General features: G+C 42.4%; 1 protein-coding gene across 3 annotated transcripts in view; it reads right to left on the bottom strand.

Annotated features, from left to right (window-relative positions):
• Positions 1-18,051, bottom strand: part of AGAP1 (ArfGAP with GTPase domain, ankyrin repeat and PH domain 1) — a 352,299-nt gene extending 334,248 nt beyond the window's left edge. For all 3 annotated transcript variants that reach the window (XM_030453884.1, XM_030453885.1, XM_030453886.1), the window contains exon 1: positions 17,831-18,051. In XM_030453884.1, coding sequence (XP_030309744.1) covers positions 17,831-17,993 — 163 coding nt within the window. In that variant the 5' untranslated portion in view covers positions 17,994-18,051. The remainder of the gene's footprint in view (positions 1-17,830) is intronic.
• Between the last annotated feature and the right edge of the window lie 1,207 nt (positions 18,052-19,258).

Here is a 19,258-nt window from a genome sequence, read left to right as displayed (position 1 = left end):
CTGCAGACATCAAAAAGTAGGAAAACCAGACACACAAGTTAAGAGTAACCACAACTGTGCATTATTGCGTTCAGCTCAAAATCCTAAACATCTAGCCAGCATAAATAGACTGTGATGTAGCATCTTTCAGCACTTCACTTAATAATGGAATTTCTTGATGAAACAAATATTTTGCTTAGCAGCATGACTTGCATGCAATACAACTGTAATGTATTTTCATTAGCACCTAACAAATGAGAAACAATCATAAGGACAAGGCATGATAGCCTTTTGGCACAATTAATTAAAACCTTAGACTGCTGATGATAAAAGTAACTTGGCTTCAACACGTTTATGACAAGCTGCAGATAAAGGGAACATGCCTATAACTCAGAGAGGAACACGTTCACATTATTAGAGCCTGAAAGTTTTTTTTTACAGCTCACTGCTCAGTTCAGCTGCAATACCTTCTGCACAACACTCTCCTACTGTGTGCCTGTTGCTTAAGGAAAACAAGGGCTTTCACTGTGAGGGTGACAGGGCACTGGCACAGCCTGCCCAGGGAGGTTGTAGAGTCTCCTCCTCTGCAGGCATTCAAACCCACCTGGACGTGTTCCTGTGTGACCCACACTGGGTGATCTTACAGTGGCACGGGGGTTGAACTCAATGATCTTTCAAGGTCCCTTCCAACCCCTAACATTCAGATAATCTGTAATTTCTATCACAAGAGAACCCTAACAGCATTGGGCAATGAATTCCCAACATGAGCAAAACAAGCATCGTGGCTTCCCAGGAGACATTCAAAGCCCACCTGGATGTGTTCCTGTGGGACCTCCTGTAAGTGACCCTCTGGCAGGGGGGGTTGGACTCTGATTTTTCAAGGTCCGTTCCAACCCCTAACTTTTTATGATTCCATTATTAGGTGCAGGCCAGCAATCCACTGAACAGAACAGAACCCTGACACCCTAACAAAATCTCCCAGATCTTGCAGCATGCTCTCACACCCATCCCTGGAACAGCTCTGAGGCCCATCTGAGTTTTAAGCATATTCAGCTTGCTATCCCAGTAAAACCTAACTGCAAATTCATCCGTTTCCTGACAAGTAGATGGAAGACAAATTAGGCAAGTGCCATAACCTGCTTGCAAATAATTTTATTTTTCTTAAATCAGATGCTCATTATGATACAATATATATAAATGTTTCAGTACAGAAGTCCATCTTAGACTTGGCAGCCACAGACACCAGAAGCAGAACCAGAGCCAGTGTCAACACCCTTCTCAACATCCAAGCTGATTAAAGCAGTTATCCAAAAGCTTTTGCCATTTTAGTTTGTATCTCGGTCTCCCAAGGAAGAGCTGCTGCACTTTGAGTATTAGGAGAATTTTGCTTCTTTGTATTTCCAAAAGCCAACAGCCTACAACCACCCAAAAAGTTTGCTAGAGTGAAACCAAGGTACACTGAAGCCTCCCTATTTCAGCCATCACCTATACTTCGATGATTTGCTTGTCCTGCTTGGAGGTAAACCCTAAGAAAAAAACCTATGCTTTCCAGTTAGGAAACCACTAACTATCCCATACCTCAAGTGAGTATAGATATCTTGACAATAAAATCAATTTTCACAGCTTTATAGGAATTACTTTCATGCTGTTAATGATAAAAAAAAAAAATCCTGCACTCTCCCTAAGTGTTGATTTTGCATCTCATTTTTCATCAGCATCAAAGTTTCCATTTGTTCATCTCTTTCCAAGGATATTAAACTTCATTTTCTCATACAACTCTGATGTATCAAATTTTGGTTTCCTTTTTTTCCTTTTCTTTTTTTCTTTTTTCTTTTTTCTTTTTCCCATGCTCAAGACAGTCACATCTATACAGAAACTGTTTAAAAAACTGATTCTCATCCCAGGACCAGCAGCACCCGCAGAACAGGGTTTCACATCAGCCTTGCACGATGTAGAAGTCCTTACACAATAGCTTGGCCCCAGCATTTAACACATAAAATCCACTTTGGGTGCAAATGAGCCACTGCCACTATTACCAGGTCAACAGTTTCAAGACTATCTTTGAAGGCTCAGATTTTATGTTCTGCTTTAAAAGGCTGGGCTATAATCAGACAAAAGACTTTACTATCACTGCTTTTTTATGAGTCTGTAGATGATGTTAGTACTTAAATAATTTGGCAATATAAAATCTGAAGGACAGCTCATAAGCAGTTGTCACGTGGCTATTTTTATTACTTTTTCAGAGCTTTATGGAAAGTCAAATCACATATCCAAGTTTAAGCCAACAGCACTCATCCTTGGTTATCAGCTTGAGTGTTTCAACAAATGCCTGCTGTACACACAGATAATGTTTTTCCTTAATCCAGATATGTGACCAACAGAAATAAACCCAAGTAGACCAAGGCCACAAGATAAAAGGTTTTCTGCCATCCTGTTGTTTTCTCCATACACCATCCCCAGTGACACCTGTATCACTCTCTGTGCCATGAGGTCAATACACATCCTCTCTGCTGCCATCCCTAGCTATAAAGAGCCTTTGTTCTGACTTCATTATCACATCAAGAGGCAAACCAGAGTCTGATACTGAGACAACCGACCCAGTTCAGATTCCTGTCACAAATATACATCTCAAAAATCACCACACTCAAAACTGCAGTACTTTCCCTATATACTGGAGCCAGCTTTAGTTTAGTCAGTTTAAGTGATAGCTACATGGCCAGCACTTAACATCACAGGGACCACCCAGCCTATCTCCTGGCCCTTACTGAGTCCCAGAGATCCCATTCAGACCTCTGCATTAGCACCAACATTTCCATCCAAGCTAAACCGTTGCCTGCCAGCTGGGATATTCACACACAAAGTCACATTACAACCAATAGGCAGACAACTGGAAAGAAGTGGCTTTTAAAAGGCATTGCTTTTTCCAACACATCACACCAGCCACACAATTTGTGGGTTTTTTTTTTTTCCATTTTAAACTGTCCCCAAATTTTTGAAGCAATTAGTGGTGCAGGCTAAATTGAGTACTGCTGATTTATCACCACAAGTACCATAGCACCAGGAGGCACCTATTGAATGTTATTAAATAGAGCTAAACAAAAATCTACAAGTCAAGGAGAACATATAGCTAACATTCATACCTGTTTGTGGGAGGTCAGTTATATTTTATATCATTGATCTTGTTTTAAAAAGACCTAATCCTGTTTGTAAATGGATCTATTTATCCGTATCTGATTTACCTAATGTGTCAGCTCTGCACAGTTTTTATTAAATATTATCATTTACCTATAGAGCAATATTCCCATCTGCTCAGCAGAGAAATATTATGAAAGCTACCCAAAACCAGCTGCAGCATGTCAGATAATCCAGGATAAATGTATCAACATTGCACAGTAAAAGAGGTTCTTCTGACAACACCTTTCACTATAAGTCAGGACTACCAGATTTCTACAATGTTTCACTGTGGTGTCACTTTCCCCAAGAAGATGATATTCATATGCAGGTTTCTAGCAGGCAGCTGGCTCAGCCTAAGCAAGATATCTTATTTATATACTAGTTACAAAGAAAAGAAATCTGGAACAACAGTAGGCTCTCATTCTTTACGTGATCTGGCAAAATTGATTTTTCCCACTTATCTACTACAGTTCTTTTTGTAAGCTACTGGACTGGCCTAATTAGCAAGTCAAGGGGATATATATATATATATATATATTTAAGCTTTAATTTTAATAGCATGTCATTACCTAACATCAAGTAATCCCTTTAGGGACATACTTGTACTTTTTAGGTCACTGAGGTATTTTGCCTCTAGCTGTTGACAGCCTACATTCAAGCTACAGCCAAACACCAGTATTTAATTTTATTTTTTTTCCTCCTCCAAACTAATTTCTTCCAGCTGCCTGTAGTCTCCTTTCAGGGCTTACTGCCTTGCCTCTACAGCAAGTCTCATATTAGAAAAATTCATACTCAAAGTGTCTCAATCACCTTGAAATATGAAGTTCAAAATAGAGTGTTCATTTCATCAAACTCTTACTTTTAATCTCAATGTTACAGAAGTGATGAGATGCTGCCCAGCTGCCCCATTTACACAGACAGCAGCTCAAACAAGACAACTAAAGAATCAGCTCTTACCTGTACTCAAACATATCTTTCCTTATTTAGGAAAAAAGTAAAAGTCATCTGTTTGGACTACTATATTCCATAATCTAAGATGAAGATCTCCCCTACCAGCCCAGAAATCCAAAAGCTTTGCATTTTACATTAATTGACTGATTTGCACAGTAAGTAAAATACTTAGTACATTTCCTTTACCAGAATCAGACAGTCAACATGCCCTCATTATCTCAATGCCACTGCATGAATTATGACTTTTTTATATATATATTTTACCCACTGCAGTTTCTACTGCACTGACTGGCTGGCATGTACGGATCAACACAAATTCAAATGGCACATCATGACTTTCATTATAGAATCATAGAATCATAGAATCATAGAATTGGCTGGGTTGGAAGGGACCTCAGAGATCATCGAGTCCAACCCTTGAACCACCGTTGCGGTTGCTAGACTATGGCACTGAGTGCCACATCCAGTCTCTTTTTAAATATCTCCAGGGACGGAGAATCCACCACTTCCCTGGGCAGCCCATTCCAATGATGGATCACTCTTTCCGTAAAGAAATTCTTTCTAATATCTAACCTAAACTTCCCCTGGCACAACTTAAGTCCATGCCCTCTTGTCTTGTTGAAAGTCGTTTGGTAAAAGAGCCCAACCCCCACCTGGCTACACCCTCCTTTCAGGTAGTTGTAGAGAGCGATGAGGTCTCCCCTGAGCCGCCTCTTCTTTAGGCTGAACAACCCCAGTTCTCTCAGCCTCTCCTCGTAGGGTCTATGCTCGAGTCCCTTCACCAGCCTGGTTGCCCTCCTTTGGACCTGCTCCAGGACCTCGATATCCTTCCTGAACTGGGGGGCCCAGAACTGGACACAGTACTCCAGGTGTGGCCTCACGAGGGCTGAGTACAGGGGCAAACTAAAACTAAAACTACAGAGTAAAAGTACTATATGTATTGTATCTTTACTATATAGATAATGGTAATGTTTGAGCTGAAGGAAGGAAAAATATTTTTCCATAGGTTCAAGAAAAACAGTAAGACTCCATTAAAGCCACTGAAGTTTCCCCTATAGCATTACAGTAACTAAAATGGTCCAATATTCAGATGAGGCTTTTATAAGCAAAAGAGGGGCCCCAATTGTTTATGTTCTCCAGATGACCGGTTTTAAAAACATGTAATGCTCTATTTTAAGAGCTTTTGTCAGATAATTTGGAGAGGATTAGCAAGTGAGCAATTAGTACATGTAGTTCACATTAACTACCACATCAATTAGCATCATAAATCAAACCAGCAACCCTCTGAATTCACTCTATTATGCAGGAAGCAAGCTGTTTCAGCAAGCAAAATATTCCCAGAGAAGCACTGTCTTTTTCATAAGTCATGTAGGTCTCCTGTCTCCATCTAAATAGTCGCCTTAAAATGCATTAAGCAGTTACCAAGGCAGATGTACACTGTAAATATTTGTGCACTTAACCTGGCTAGCACTGTTATCCAGATGGTGAACACACATCCCTTTCCTCAAAGAGCTTATGCACCTCTGTATTTCACATATCTTTTGCCTCAAGCAAGTTGTGCCCTTCTGCTCAGCTCCACCCTCCTCTAATTTAACATATCAAGATAAGTCAATAGCAGTATCCTTCCATCTGTAAATTGTACTGCTATACACCTAGACATTATTATTATTATTATTACATGCCACAGCCTCATAGCACTGAAGTATTTTTGAAGCTTCATTAAGGCAGGTTAAAATTAGAATCTTATTTTACATGAGAAAAGTAATGAAATGGGACTAAATAGATGAGTTGCCATGGGGTACAGGAATAGTTTTTCACAGCTTGTTTCTATTTCTTCCTGCTTTCATTTATTCAACTCCAAGGATGAACACACAGATTCATATTCAAGTAATAAAATTGCCATAGGAAAGTAATAAACTACTATAGGAAGGTCCCATATGCACTAAGGCTGCAGCTATAGATTGTCCATATACAGAGCATATCAGTAGCATTATCAATTTTTAGTGTTTCATAAAATAGCAGGCAGAGCCCTTTTCTAGGAGCAATGATATTTGAAGAAAAACTATTACTCAGCTATATTCACAGTACCAAAAAAGAAAATGATTCTATAAAGACTTTAGGGTATACTGAAAATACTAACAAAGCTTTACTATGAAAACCTTTTAAAATCTACCAGATCACTGACTTTATGTTCATGAAAGCAAAGGAACATTATGTTGCTTCAGGGTCATTTATTAGTTGATGGTTGAAAATACAACCTCTTGGCAATACAACCAGTAAAAAACTTGCTAGACAGAAACACAGATAGTACAATCAGTAACAAAATTATTTGTAACAGCATTATGAGAATTCTCACTATCAAATGTTCATACCCAATATTTTCCAAGCTATCACTCTAGTTTTAGTGCTAAACAATTAATTATAGTATCATAGAATTTTAAAGGTTGGAAGGGACCTTGAAAGATCATCTACTCCAAGCTCCCCTGCCAGAGCAGGGTCCCCTACAGGAGGTCACACAGGAACACATCCAGGTGGGTTTGAATGTCTCCAGGGAAGGAGACTCCACAACCTCCCTGGGCAGCCTGTGCCAGTGCCCTGTCACCCTCACAGTGAAAAAATTGTTCCTTATATTTATATAGAACCACCTTTGCTCCAATTTATAATCATTGCCCCTTGTCCTATTATCAGTCACCCCTGAGAAGAGCTTGACTCTGCCCTCCTGGCACTCACCCCTTACATATATATAAACATTGCTGAGGTCACCCCTCAGTCTCTTCTCCAAGCTAAAGAGCCCCAGCTCCCTCAGCCTTTCCTCATAAGGGAGATGTTCCACTCCCTTCAGCATCTTGGTTGCTCTGCACTGGACTCTGTCAAGCAGTTCCCTGTCCTTCTGGAACTGAGGGGCCCAAAACCAGACACAATATTCCAGATGCAGCCTCACCAGGGCAGAACAAAAGGCGAGGAGAACCTCTCTTGACCTACTAGCCACCCCCCCTTCTAATGCACCCCAGAATGTCATTGGCCGCCTCAGCCACAAGGACACATTGCTGGCTCATGGGCATCCTTCCATCCACCAGCACCCCCACGTCCCTTTCCCTTATGCTGCTCTCCATCGGCTCTACTGAAGAGATTCTACTTGGAATCCTGTTCCTACCACATAAGATCCTGAACTCCACCATCTCATGGTCACTGCAGCCAAGGCTGCCCTCAGCCTTCACCACTTCAACCAGACCCTCCTTCTTGGCGAGTATAAGACCCACCAGGGCTCCTCTCCCACTTGGCTCCTCCACCATCTCCATCAAGAAGTTACCACTAGTGCAGTTACAGGAACCTCCTGGACTATGAATGGCTGCTGAGAAGGCCTTCCAGCAAATAGCTGGGTAGTTCAAATCCCCCATGAGAATCAGGACCTGCAACTGTGAGGCTGCTTCCAGCTGCCTGTAGAAAGCCTCAGCAACTTCCTCATCCCTATCAGGTGGCCTGTAATAGACACCCACAACAGTATCTCCCATCCCAGCCTGACCCTTAATTTGCAGCCACAGACTATCAACTCACTCCTCATGCCCCCCTGGACAGACCTCAGTACATTATAGTTGCTCCCTCACATAAAGAGCAACTCCACCACCTTGTCTTGTTGACCTCTCTTTTCTAAGAAGGACACAGCCACCCATGACCACATCCCAGTCATGTGAACTGCCCCACCATGTGTCTGAAATTGCCACCAGATCATAGCCCCTTGACCTCACATAAGTCTCTAATTCCTCCAGTTTGTTCCCCATGCTACATGTATTTGTGTACAGGCACTTCAGGTTCTGGGCTGAGCCTGCAGAACCCACCCCAGGGGACTGGAAGTCCTTCTGGTCTACATTCAGCCTGGAATACATTGCAACACTCGTGCAAACCCAGCTACACCCCTTTTATTACTGATTCACACCTCAGGTGGGATGGCAGACAGAAGGCCTGGGTGACCCTGCCTCTATCCTCTCCCCTTCTCCTCCCCCTCTCCCTTCAAGTCTCATTTAAAGGCCCCTCAATGAGGGCTTTAATCTACCAACATAAAAGATCCATCTACCAACATAAAAGACCCATCTTTCTCTCAAGAACCTGTTCCCTATTATGTTATGCCTCCAACAGCAGCTACAATAGCAAATCTGAAGCTGTATGCCAATTTAGTGGCCATGCAGAGCTACTATCTTTGACTTTTGCCAGTATCTTATCAGACCCAATTTGTCAGATCCTTCCAAGAGCATGCCACCTTCCCTGAATGCAAACTTCCAACAAGCCTGCAGGTCATCACAAGCAGTACAACAACCCTTACAGTATGCTATGGCAGAAGTATCAGTTATTATGTGATCTTCATGTATCATGAAGCTCTTGGTAACTAAAGCCTCACACCTTTACAAAAGAAAAGACAACAATATTCACATACAAGGATCGAGTATCAGCTCTGTTATTCCTTTGTACTTTTCAACATTACTGCAGACTTAGTTTTCAAGAGACCACCTGTGTCCTGCACAGACAGCCTGACATTTGGAAAACAATGCAGGTAATTCAGTAGGCCAAGCTCAGGACAAAAAGTGCTGTAGGTTCCAACTGCTGTAAACAAGCTTTATGTTGTAACATACTAATGAAGAAATGCAGAAACTTCAGTATCCCAGCCCAGAAGCAGTGCAGCTTTGACTGGAGATCCCTGCTAACTACTCCAGACTTGCACTTCACCTAACCCTAACTCCATGGAGTAGGACAGGCTCTGATGGCACAGAATACTGAAGCATATTTATGATCTTATTCCTGTGCTAGAAGGCCATTTCAGCATCTTAAGATCACTAGGTTCAGCCACATCAGAAGGCACAGATGAAACACTGAAATTCAACTGCTTTCATGTGTCAATACTGGGAAACATCTGCTGTCCAGTACCATGTTTAGGTTACCCTAAGAACTCCTATACAGTATACAATTTCTTTCAATAAATGATTCAAAAGAAACAAAAATGCAAAGTAAATGTATTCAGAGAGGCAGGTGAAGTCTAACATCTGTCTTCATGCTTCACTTGCTTTCCATGTTTGCCTGTCACCTCCTTTTTAAGATCCTGAGACATCTGTCTTGGGTCACTGACCAAATGATCAAACAAGTCTTCCTTTGGTGCACAATTAGTTAATTCAGTCACTCAAGTATTCACAAACTGAAGTGGTATACATTTAAATGACCGCTGTCTGGGCACCCAGGGTACCATCCTTTTAGCTGATTTCCTCAAGAGAACACAGGATGCTACAAAATCTCATTACAGAGACTGTCTTGTTGTTGTCCTCCTTCTGGTTATATTACTCAAAACCAGATTTGCCAAGTATAGAAATAGTGGTATAAACTACTAAAAAATTATTAACAGGAAGAAATTCACCTGCAGCTTTAGTTTAATAGAAAATAAGCACTACCAAGTTCAAATCAAAGTGGATTTTCCTGCAGGTTTCATGATAAATTGTGTTGAGCACTGAATAGGTCTGGGCTATAAACAGACCTTCAATTCCCTCAAAGCTATGAAAAAAAATTAAATATGCATCAGAAGATTCTTACTAATAAATACTAACGCAAAGCAATACAGATAAAGCTACAGATTCAAATACAGTATTCTTAAGGGTGACGTTTTAGTACAGAAGGGGAAACAACCAAACAAAACTGTTTAATTATTGGGTTTACATTCATTATCCAACTATGTAAACAAAAGCTACTAAACAAGACACTGAAATTACACACCTCACACACAGCACCTCCTTATTTTCAGTACTTGATTCCTGCAGTAACTGAAGTTTAATTAAGCAATAGGAAAAGAAAAATGGAAAAAAACCATGTCATTCACTGGCTTAGCAATGCATAGCCATCTTACCACCCTTTCATCTGTACCACTGTACAGGCTCCACATACAGTATTAGTCAGAATCCCAAGACCACATTAACAAGGTAAAATGTGATTAAATAACACATCTGCTTCCATCTACTTTAAAAAAAAAAAAAAAAAATATTAAAAAACCCCACAACATTAAGTACTTCCAGAGAGCTTTGGAACTAGCAACTACCCACAACAGACTCACTACCCACAAAGGAACCTGACAACCCCCTCTGTTCCCACTTTGAAATTAGAAATGTAAACCAAAACTTTCTAAATCATAGATCCGGATAGCCTGAATGTCTGAGTGAGACAGCACTGCTACCTTCATTGTAACATGAGTCACAAGATTAATGCAGCTTTTATAGCCTTATCAAAATGAAACCAGAAGTACAAACTATTGCAACTTAGGACCAAAATCTCTGTCCAGAGGTCTAAGCAGTAACTGAAGTCATTCCATATAAACAAGAGAATTGAAGTGTTCATAATCTTACAAAATCCTTTAGAAAGTTTAACATCATTACTCAAAAGGCTAATATCAGTCTTGCACCCACAGGCTGAAGAGTTTATCCCTGCAGTTTAACTGTATCTTCTCACTGCTTTTAAATACTGAGTTTTCTGAGACAGTATTGAGGTGCAACACCAACCATTTAAAACCCCAAAAGTTTTTTACTAGCAACATGAATCTAGTAAAGTGTTAGGCATAACATGACAAACACAGAAGTGAAATGCCCAATAACTAGCACAGTAGACATTTTTAAGTTAGCTCTTTCAATTTGACTCTTTATTGGACTCTCTCCAGCACGCCTGTGTCCCTCTTGTCCTAGAGGGCCCAGAACGGCACAGAGTACCCCACATGTGGCCTCACCACTGCGGAGCAGGAATTTCTATTTAAAAACAAACCGCAGACAAAAAAAATAAAGCAGCCCCCCAAAACACACCCCACTAAGGCCAAGCATACAGGGAGGGATCCAGAAACCAAGCTGCTTCTTGCTGCAGACAGGCACAACGCAGTACAGAAGTGTTCTCGGCCTTAGCAGGGGGTGTTCCTGGTACTGTCCCCATCATCTCACAACTTGTCCACACCTGGCACTGCCTTTGCTCAATTATTTCATGGTACAAGGAGAGAGAACACAGAAGACAAGCACAGCTCTTCCTCAGTATAGGTGACATGAAGTACAAACAGTACTTTAACAAAGCCAAGGACAAAAATTAGTATTACAGAAGACCAGTATTTTATTTCTACAAATGTTAGGGTTATCAAAAAAACCCACAACACTTTCTCTCAGGACAGGGAATTTATTCACTATGTATTCACTGTGTATTAATGATTACTAAGCAATAATTTCAGATTTTTTCCACAAATACTGTAAAGCTATTAGTATGAATGTCAGAAAGCATATCTGTAGCATTAAAATTAACAACTGTGAAAACTGTCAGCAGAAGTGGAGGTGAAAATGAGTTCTTCACTTCACCTACTAAGATTTTTGGACCTTACATTACCTCTTCCTCAAAGATTTGCCAAAACTAACAACTCTGCCATTTACTTGGCCTGTTGGTAAGGAGAAAACCAATTCCCATTTGTAATGCAGTAGAAAACAGAGCATTCCCAACCTCCATCATTCTCAAAAAAGTGGGGATTTTAATTTCACTTATAACTGTCAGATTACATGTATGCTTTTAAGTGCATCCCTTAATACTGCAATTAATGCAATACATAGTATTACCAAATCAGTTTTCATCATGTGATCCAAGATTCAATCCACTTCCTTCAGATGCTGAAGACTAAGGCTAATGATTACCTCAAGTGCCAGATAATATAGATGATTAAAAAAATAAATTTTGAAGATACTTAGGCTAAGTACCTATGTCATGTGCTGGAAACTGTAATTGTCATTTTGTACTTTGCCAAGTACAATTGGAACACAAACACCACAACCAATGTTATGAAGTGTGCTTCCTTTTCCCAAGTGCCTGAGATGAGCCAAAAAGAAAGGTACTGCATTGCTGAGTGTTCCCTCTTCTTAGAATGTAAGACTCATTTGCCAATTGAAATAGAAATAAAAACACCAATCTGTATACACAGCAGCATGAACTCTCATTTCAGCATTACTGCATGCTGCTTTAAACTAATTCCCCAAAGCAAACGAGGGGGAAAGCTGAGCACACTCCCTAAAAACCCAAAGGCTCACATGCCTTGGGTTCCAACAACAGCAGCTGATACACAGCATGCTTCCTTCTTTGACTGAGGAAAAAAAGGCTGTCCTCAGAAGTTAATGGTTTAATGTAACTTCTCACCCAACAGCATCTGATACTTATTCAGGCAGCTCTTGCTGAGGATGGCAACAAAGCATGTGACATAAAGCCAGAAAGCACACTCACTTTGACTCAGACATTCTACTACCTTCAAACACAACTATCAAGCCCAACTTTTAGCTTATCATGCAAGTTAAGGACAAGCATTTAAATTTTCTTGGTTACTCATATGCTTAGGTTTGTTACCTTCCACATTAACAAGAAAAGTCTTTCCAGTTTGAAACTAGCCACCAAAACTACACAGTATGTACAGTGTTTCACCCATTTGTCCTCACTGAAGGTCAACAGCCAACTAGACAGAACCAGGGAGCTACCTTTGAGATGAGTTAAAGGCACAGCTTGGGACTCAAAGTCATGCACACGCAACCAGCAGAAAAAGGCCTTAAGAGACTTCTTCCAAACATAACTGCATTGGCTCTTACAGGCAATGATCATTACTCAAGTCAGTGCCTACTGCATATCTGCAAGCTCAGAATTTACCTACATGTGCTAAATACAATCTGTTCAGATTCCTGACATCCAACTGAACCACCTTAATTTCATCTGCCACAACAAAAAAAGCACATTCCCAGCATGCTCCATCTACCCTTGCCCACTCCCCCACAAATAGGAAACAAGAGGGCTATGTTGTGAAATTGTTCCCAAGGCACCACCCCAAAAAGTTACCCTCAAAAAAAAAAAACTCAGCCTAAAACTAGAGATTCTCTGTGTCAGTAAAACCACAACAGCTTACACTGTTTACTTTGCTGACCTGAAAAGTAAAATGGGTGAAAACCAGCTTTGGTTTACAAGCTGAGATGCCATAACCTGCCTACAAACCCACTGTTAAACCCTTTAGCTTCAGAGCAAACAGAATTTAATCATACTTCTGTATGTTTGCAGAATCAGTTTTGTCACTGCAAATCATACAGTTTGAGGCATAACAATAGCTTCAGTAAGGTACGTGTTATGAAGGCTTCAAAATGTCTTGCATAATATTTATCTTGCTTTATTTATACTTCCTTCTTTATTTATGCATAAATAGCTGAACTATATCACCATTCTTATTATTTAAACAACAAACTCCTTTCCCAAGAGAGGGACTTCTACTTCCTAAGTCTCCTTTCAACCAAATACCTAAGGAAAAGGAGTGACAGGTATGCAAATAGCTTTCAGAGTGACAACCATCATTTCCAAGTTGCAGCTTGATCTAATTCTTTGTCAGGTCATCTCCTACAATCAGCTTCTGCTCCTTGCCATGAGCTATTTGTACACCTGCAGGAAGGCTCACAATATTACGAGGCTGCTATACAGCAGTGATTCACCTTCAACTTATCCCTAAGAGGAGCCAAATATTTTCAGCTAACAATGATACTCCTGTAATAGGACAACAAAGGTTGAACATTCACAAGTTTGACATTTTTCTGTTGTCAAATAGGAGACAAAGATACATCATCAAGAAGGAAATCCAGCTGTAGTCTTATATTTCACAACAGAAAGCAATGGTTGTACAGTAAATTAATTTTTCATCTAATTTGTCTCATATTTCAGTGTCAACAGATGCATTAAAATACTACTGGTTACCTCAATACCAAAACTGAGTCTATCTTCTATAAGAAAGATACTTGATACTTAGATACTTGAGCATCTAAGGAGTTGGAAAGTTAGTAAGTCACTGGCAAGTACAGGTTAACACTACCAAGTGGAGTCCTACATCACTTCCTGACAGATGTCTCTGATGCATATGCACTTCAAGAGTTTTAGCTCCATGCTAAATGAATTTATTTTCATGAATCAGCACATTATAATTCCTCCCCAGTGCACTGCCCTGAACAGTTTCCAAGTGTACAAATCACATTTTCTCTAAGACATCGATTATTTCTGAAATACTAAATACCTCTTAATAATCATAATTTCAGAACTCAAGCTAGCAGTCACAGCACACTTTGATTAATTTTTTTTTTTTAAGAAAAATGGAATATATATCACAAAACAAGCTGGAATACAGGAATTCATAACTTAATGTCTAGTATGGCATCCATAAGAATTAAAGCATAAAGCCTTAAAAGAAAATAAATCATGCTTTCTATTGAGAGAGAGAGGAAATAAAAAAAAAGCAGAGACCACAGAGAAGATTTTCAGCTTACTCACAAGGCACTCTGAAGCCTGTATCTTAAACCCCATCACTGAGGTTTTACTAATAGAGGACTCAAGATACTTCCCAATCAGGAAAACACTCAACACTTGCCCCATCAACATGTATTAGTAATAATTATGTCAGCAAAAGTGCTTTATAGACTGTTAGCCAAGATGACACTGACATTGCTTTAAATCCTTTCAAAAAGGATCAGAAATTAAACTTATCAAATTTTTCAAGGTCCTTCCTCAGTTTTGCATTATCCTTGAAGTTCTGTAACAATATAGTTCTAGTCTAAGTTTCTATGACAGAAACTAAAATAGATATATTCAGGTATTACCTACCCTTACATAGCTACACACACCCCCTTATGAGCACCATACCTCAAAACCCCAAAGATGTTCTCAGCAATTTAAAGACTGCTGAAGCCAATCCATGTTTTCTTCTTCCCATTCCTAAGCACGCAATATATGTGGTGAAAGAACTGTAAAATACTGATCAGGTAGTGATGCATCTACCAGTGAAACAAAGCTCATGAACTGCAGAACACGAAATTTTTACTACAGCTAATGGTCTAAATAACAGCATCATAAATTGTTTGGGTATTTAGTATAAATTTCATGACCAGAAAATAGAATGGAATTGTATGCTTTGAAAGTATTGACCTTGCAACTGTGTGGAATGCAGGAACCTGAAACTAAACAATTTTTAGTATTTTTATCCAGTTAGGGAAAAATAGTGAGCTAACATCACACAGAACTATTTATCCAATATCACACCTACCTCAGAATAATACCAGGAATAAAAAATTCTGTGCAAAAAAAATAATCAAAATGTCAATGTAAGACAACATTTAAGAATGCTCAGCAGCTGCTCCCTTTGGAGTAGCCAGTTTAAATTTCACATTATTTCAGTCACTGGTCCAACAAGTGTCTTCAGACACTCCAATAATAGAACTCAAAACTTATGGAAGGTAGACACTGCCAATAAAATTCAAAGTGTTGAAGACCATGCCACTCTACATTGGAAAGAAAATTCTAAGTAATAGTGTCTCCACTGAAATAACTCTCAAATTGCTTTAGATTCCAACTATGTTCTCCTCCTGATTTGTCAAACCTCTCAAGCAGGAAAGTACTATTTGAGTTGCTCAAGGAAAACATATTGGTTGGAGTTACAGTTTGAAGCAACTTGAACTAATGAGGCTATACTCCTTTCTTCAATGGCTACAATTCTCCTTCCGATGGAAGGAGCTATTTCAGTAAAAAGTTACTTGATTTTTTTTTCCTGGCAGCCACATGCCAACCACACCACAATGCCTTGCTGTCAGTGAAAGAGCTGAGTATCTCAAACTCAAAAGGGTTTGTGGTATTTAGGGAGTACCACTGTAACACTAAACTCTCTGCAGCTCAATGAAGACTTCTGGGACTGCCACAGCAGCGAAATAAATGACTGTTTCTAAGTTCTTCCTACATGCAATATGACATTACCACACTGGCTTAACATCTGGTATCAACAAGAAAAAGTTGGGTTAAGATCTACCAAAACCACAATTTGGTAAAGTTGCAATCTAAAGGACTGAGTTGTTTTTTTTTTTTTAAGTACATGCATTTTAATATTCAGAGCTAGACACAGAGCCCTCATAACACAGGATACTTGGAATATACGTTTTATAGACAAATCTTTCCCAGGTCTATTCGATTCACAACCCAGTATCCAACTGAAGTTAGAAAGAAAATTCTGTGTGAAAATTTTACTCATTGGCTTTACTTTTGAAACACATTTGCAGGCTGCTATTTTAAAGTCTTTTAAAGTCTTTGTGATTGACAAATGAACTAAAGCTACAATTAGGTAACACAAATCATTTAGAGATGAAAAGACTAAAGAAGCCATATTCTATGAAGACAATGACACAGTGCTTTACACACAGCACTTCACATCTTCCTCCTCAACCTCTTCCTCTTCAACACAAACCTGGCTGCATCACCTTATGCCAAGCATCTTATTCAAGAAACATTTATACCACGTAAAAATTATCACTTGAAAAAATGCATTTAGCTGAAGGTATAATTCACCCTGCAGAAATCCAATAACCAGTAACACTGAGAAAAAAACAGCGATGCCAGTGCTTCACTCATCCCACAAAATACGTATTCCTAAGTTTTCTTCTCTTTAGTGAAAAGAGGGCAAGGGAGAGAAGGGGAAGGACTCCCAGGAGGGGCCCAGAAGATGACAACCACACACCCTTATTTCAATAAAGTCACAAATGCAGCAAAGAATACGCACAAAACTCAACCACGTACTTAGTGCCCAACTAAGCCTCTGCTTACGTTCTTTAATAGGTGACAGGCACTGCCAGTCACAGTGACTCACTATACAAGATAATAAAGAGGGGGGGTTACCCTCTCCCCCTAAAATGTTACCAGCATGAAACATGATGTCTACTCAAGCTGAATTGCCCAAGAGTCAGAGGAATAAGCGTAGTCTTCCAAGTAACAATCTCAGTGGCAGTTTTTCCAGCAGGACTTTTTTTACTACATATAATTTAAGGACCAGATAGGCCAACAACACCAGGCAGTTTTAAGCAGCTCTATTTCCACTGCTGTATCATAACCTGCTGGCTTAAGCCCCTTCCAAAAGAGCAGCAGACAACTGCAAACGCTCACAACACAAAGCTTACCAAGTTCTTATGCAAAGTAACTCAAAAATGTCCTCTTAAAATACATGTTCTCAGTCAATACTGTTTGCTCTTTTAAACTCCAACGACAGCTGAGAAAAAAATATCTGCAGTTACCGGCGCTAAGAGATTTTTACTTATTTTGCACATCCTAAGCAGCTCACAAGACCCTGCAGTGCTCCTTCGGGGACAGATGCACATAAATCCAAAGCTTTCAAGACTGTTATCTTCATCCTGCCTTCCAACCTGTCTGTCAGACTGCTGCAGAGCCAGACTGCCGCTCCGTTATCCAGCTGCACACCTTGTTTACCCACTTCACATCGCTAAAGCGGAACCCACACTCGACGCGTCTCCACCACAAACTGCACGGAGCACACAAGAAAATCTCCTTTACTCTAAGGCAACCTTCTCCTCAGCTCAGCCGAGCTCCGATACGGGCTGCTGCCCTGCCTGCACCCCCGAAAGCGGGCACGACTCGAAAACTTCTCCCCTTTCCCATCCACGCTTCCAACAAACTCACCTTTTCAAAAAAAAAAAAAATACTATCCGCACCGAGGGGCCGCTCTGCGGAGATGAACCCACGGGGAACGGGGTGATACCCCCCACCCCCATCCCAGAAAAGGCCTGAGGGGGCACCGAGGAAAGGAAGGCAGCCGGGAGGGCGCCGGCGGCCGCTCCTCCGAGCCTGGCAGGAAGGGGCCTGGGCTGGGGGGAGGCAGGGGACGGGGCAGCCGTCTCACCTTCGATGGCGATGACATGCTCGCGGATCTGGTTCTGCAGCACCGGCTCCTCCACCCGCTCCAGCAGCTCGTAGATGGAGTAGATGTTGGGGTGCACCGACTCGAAGCGCTGGATCTCGGCCCGGATGGCTGCCGAGTTGGCCAGCTGCTGCTGGTAGTTCATGGCGCGGCCGCTCCCCTCCGCCGCCGCCCGCTCCGCTCCGACCCGGCCCGACGCCTTCTTCCCCGGCTGCCCCTCCCCGAAACGAGACCCCCGCGCAGGTCGGCGGGCGGCGGCGGGGGGGGAGGCGGGGCGCGCAGGGCCTGAGGGGGGGAGCCCCTGCCGCCTCACTCACCGGACCCCCCGCCGCCCGCCCCGGGGCCGGGCTGGCAGCAGCCCTTCGCCTCGCAGCCCGCAAGGGGCGCCGCCGCCGCCGCTCTCCGCCCGGCTGTCACTTCATCGCGGCGGCGGGGCAGGGCAAGCCGGCCGCCCCCTGCCCCATGGAGGGCGGCAGCGCGGCGGCCGCCGCTGAGCTCCCGGCCCCGGCCCCCGCCTCAACTCCGCTGCGGCGGCCGCTACCGCCGCCCCAGCTGGCGCCAGCCGCTGACTGCCGGCCCCGGCTCCGCCTCACGACCCCGGCACCCCCAGTCCCGGCACACGGGCACCGCCACCCCCCCCGTCCTTCTCCGCTGCCCGCTTCACGCTCACGCAGGCCACACCCCCGGTGACGTCACCGCGCAGAGCGCTGGCCACGCCCCGCTCGCCGCTCCCCCCCTCCCACCACAGGCACCCTCCGTATCAGCCGCGCGGCACGCTGGGAAATGTAGTCCCGGGGGGGCGGGGGAAGCTGGAGCCGGCGTCGCGCTACTGCGCTGCGCGGTCGCTCCGCCATCTCCCGTCGGAACGGGTCCCCCCACAGCCACCCCCGAGGGAGGACAGGGAGGGGAGGGACGCCACGCTGGCCCGGAGGGTAGCCACAGGCTCCCAGCAGCCTCTCGCCCCAGAGGCAATTGAAAGAAGAGTCCCGGGGAGCTCCCCGCGCCGCACCACTGCCCAGCTCCGCATGGCCACCGGAGTCCTGGAAAGGCTCAAATTCGGAGAAATTCACAGAAAGGGTGTTATTCAAATGCCTTACGACGGCAGTGGTTGCCAGAGCTGCGTCAGTGGTCAGGAGGCACCGGACAGTGCAAATCTTCACAAAATTCTAGCTGTGCCTCATCGGACATCGAACACACCGGGCTGCCCTGAAAGCTTTGTCACAACCCCAACTACTGACACAGCAGTGGTGAAAACAAGAGCTTTCTCAGTCAGAAAGCCTGGAACAGTCATAAGTACCTCATTTACTCTAAATAAATTATGGCTTAATGAAGCAGTGGTCTCATTAGTGCAAGGAATTTTTGTTAACAATATTATTTAGAAGCCAGCTGTACATAAAAGTTAGGAATTCA

Source organism: Calypte anna, chromosome 7 (genome assembly GCF_003957555.1).
Source record: "Calypte anna isolate BGI_N300 chromosome 7, bCalAnn1_v1.p, whole genome shotgun sequence".
In the NCBI taxonomy this organism is placed as follows: domain Eukaryota; kingdom Metazoa; phylum Chordata; class Aves; order Apodiformes; family Trochilidae; genus Calypte; species Calypte anna.
This window is presented reverse-complemented; position numbering and strand designations above follow the sequence as displayed.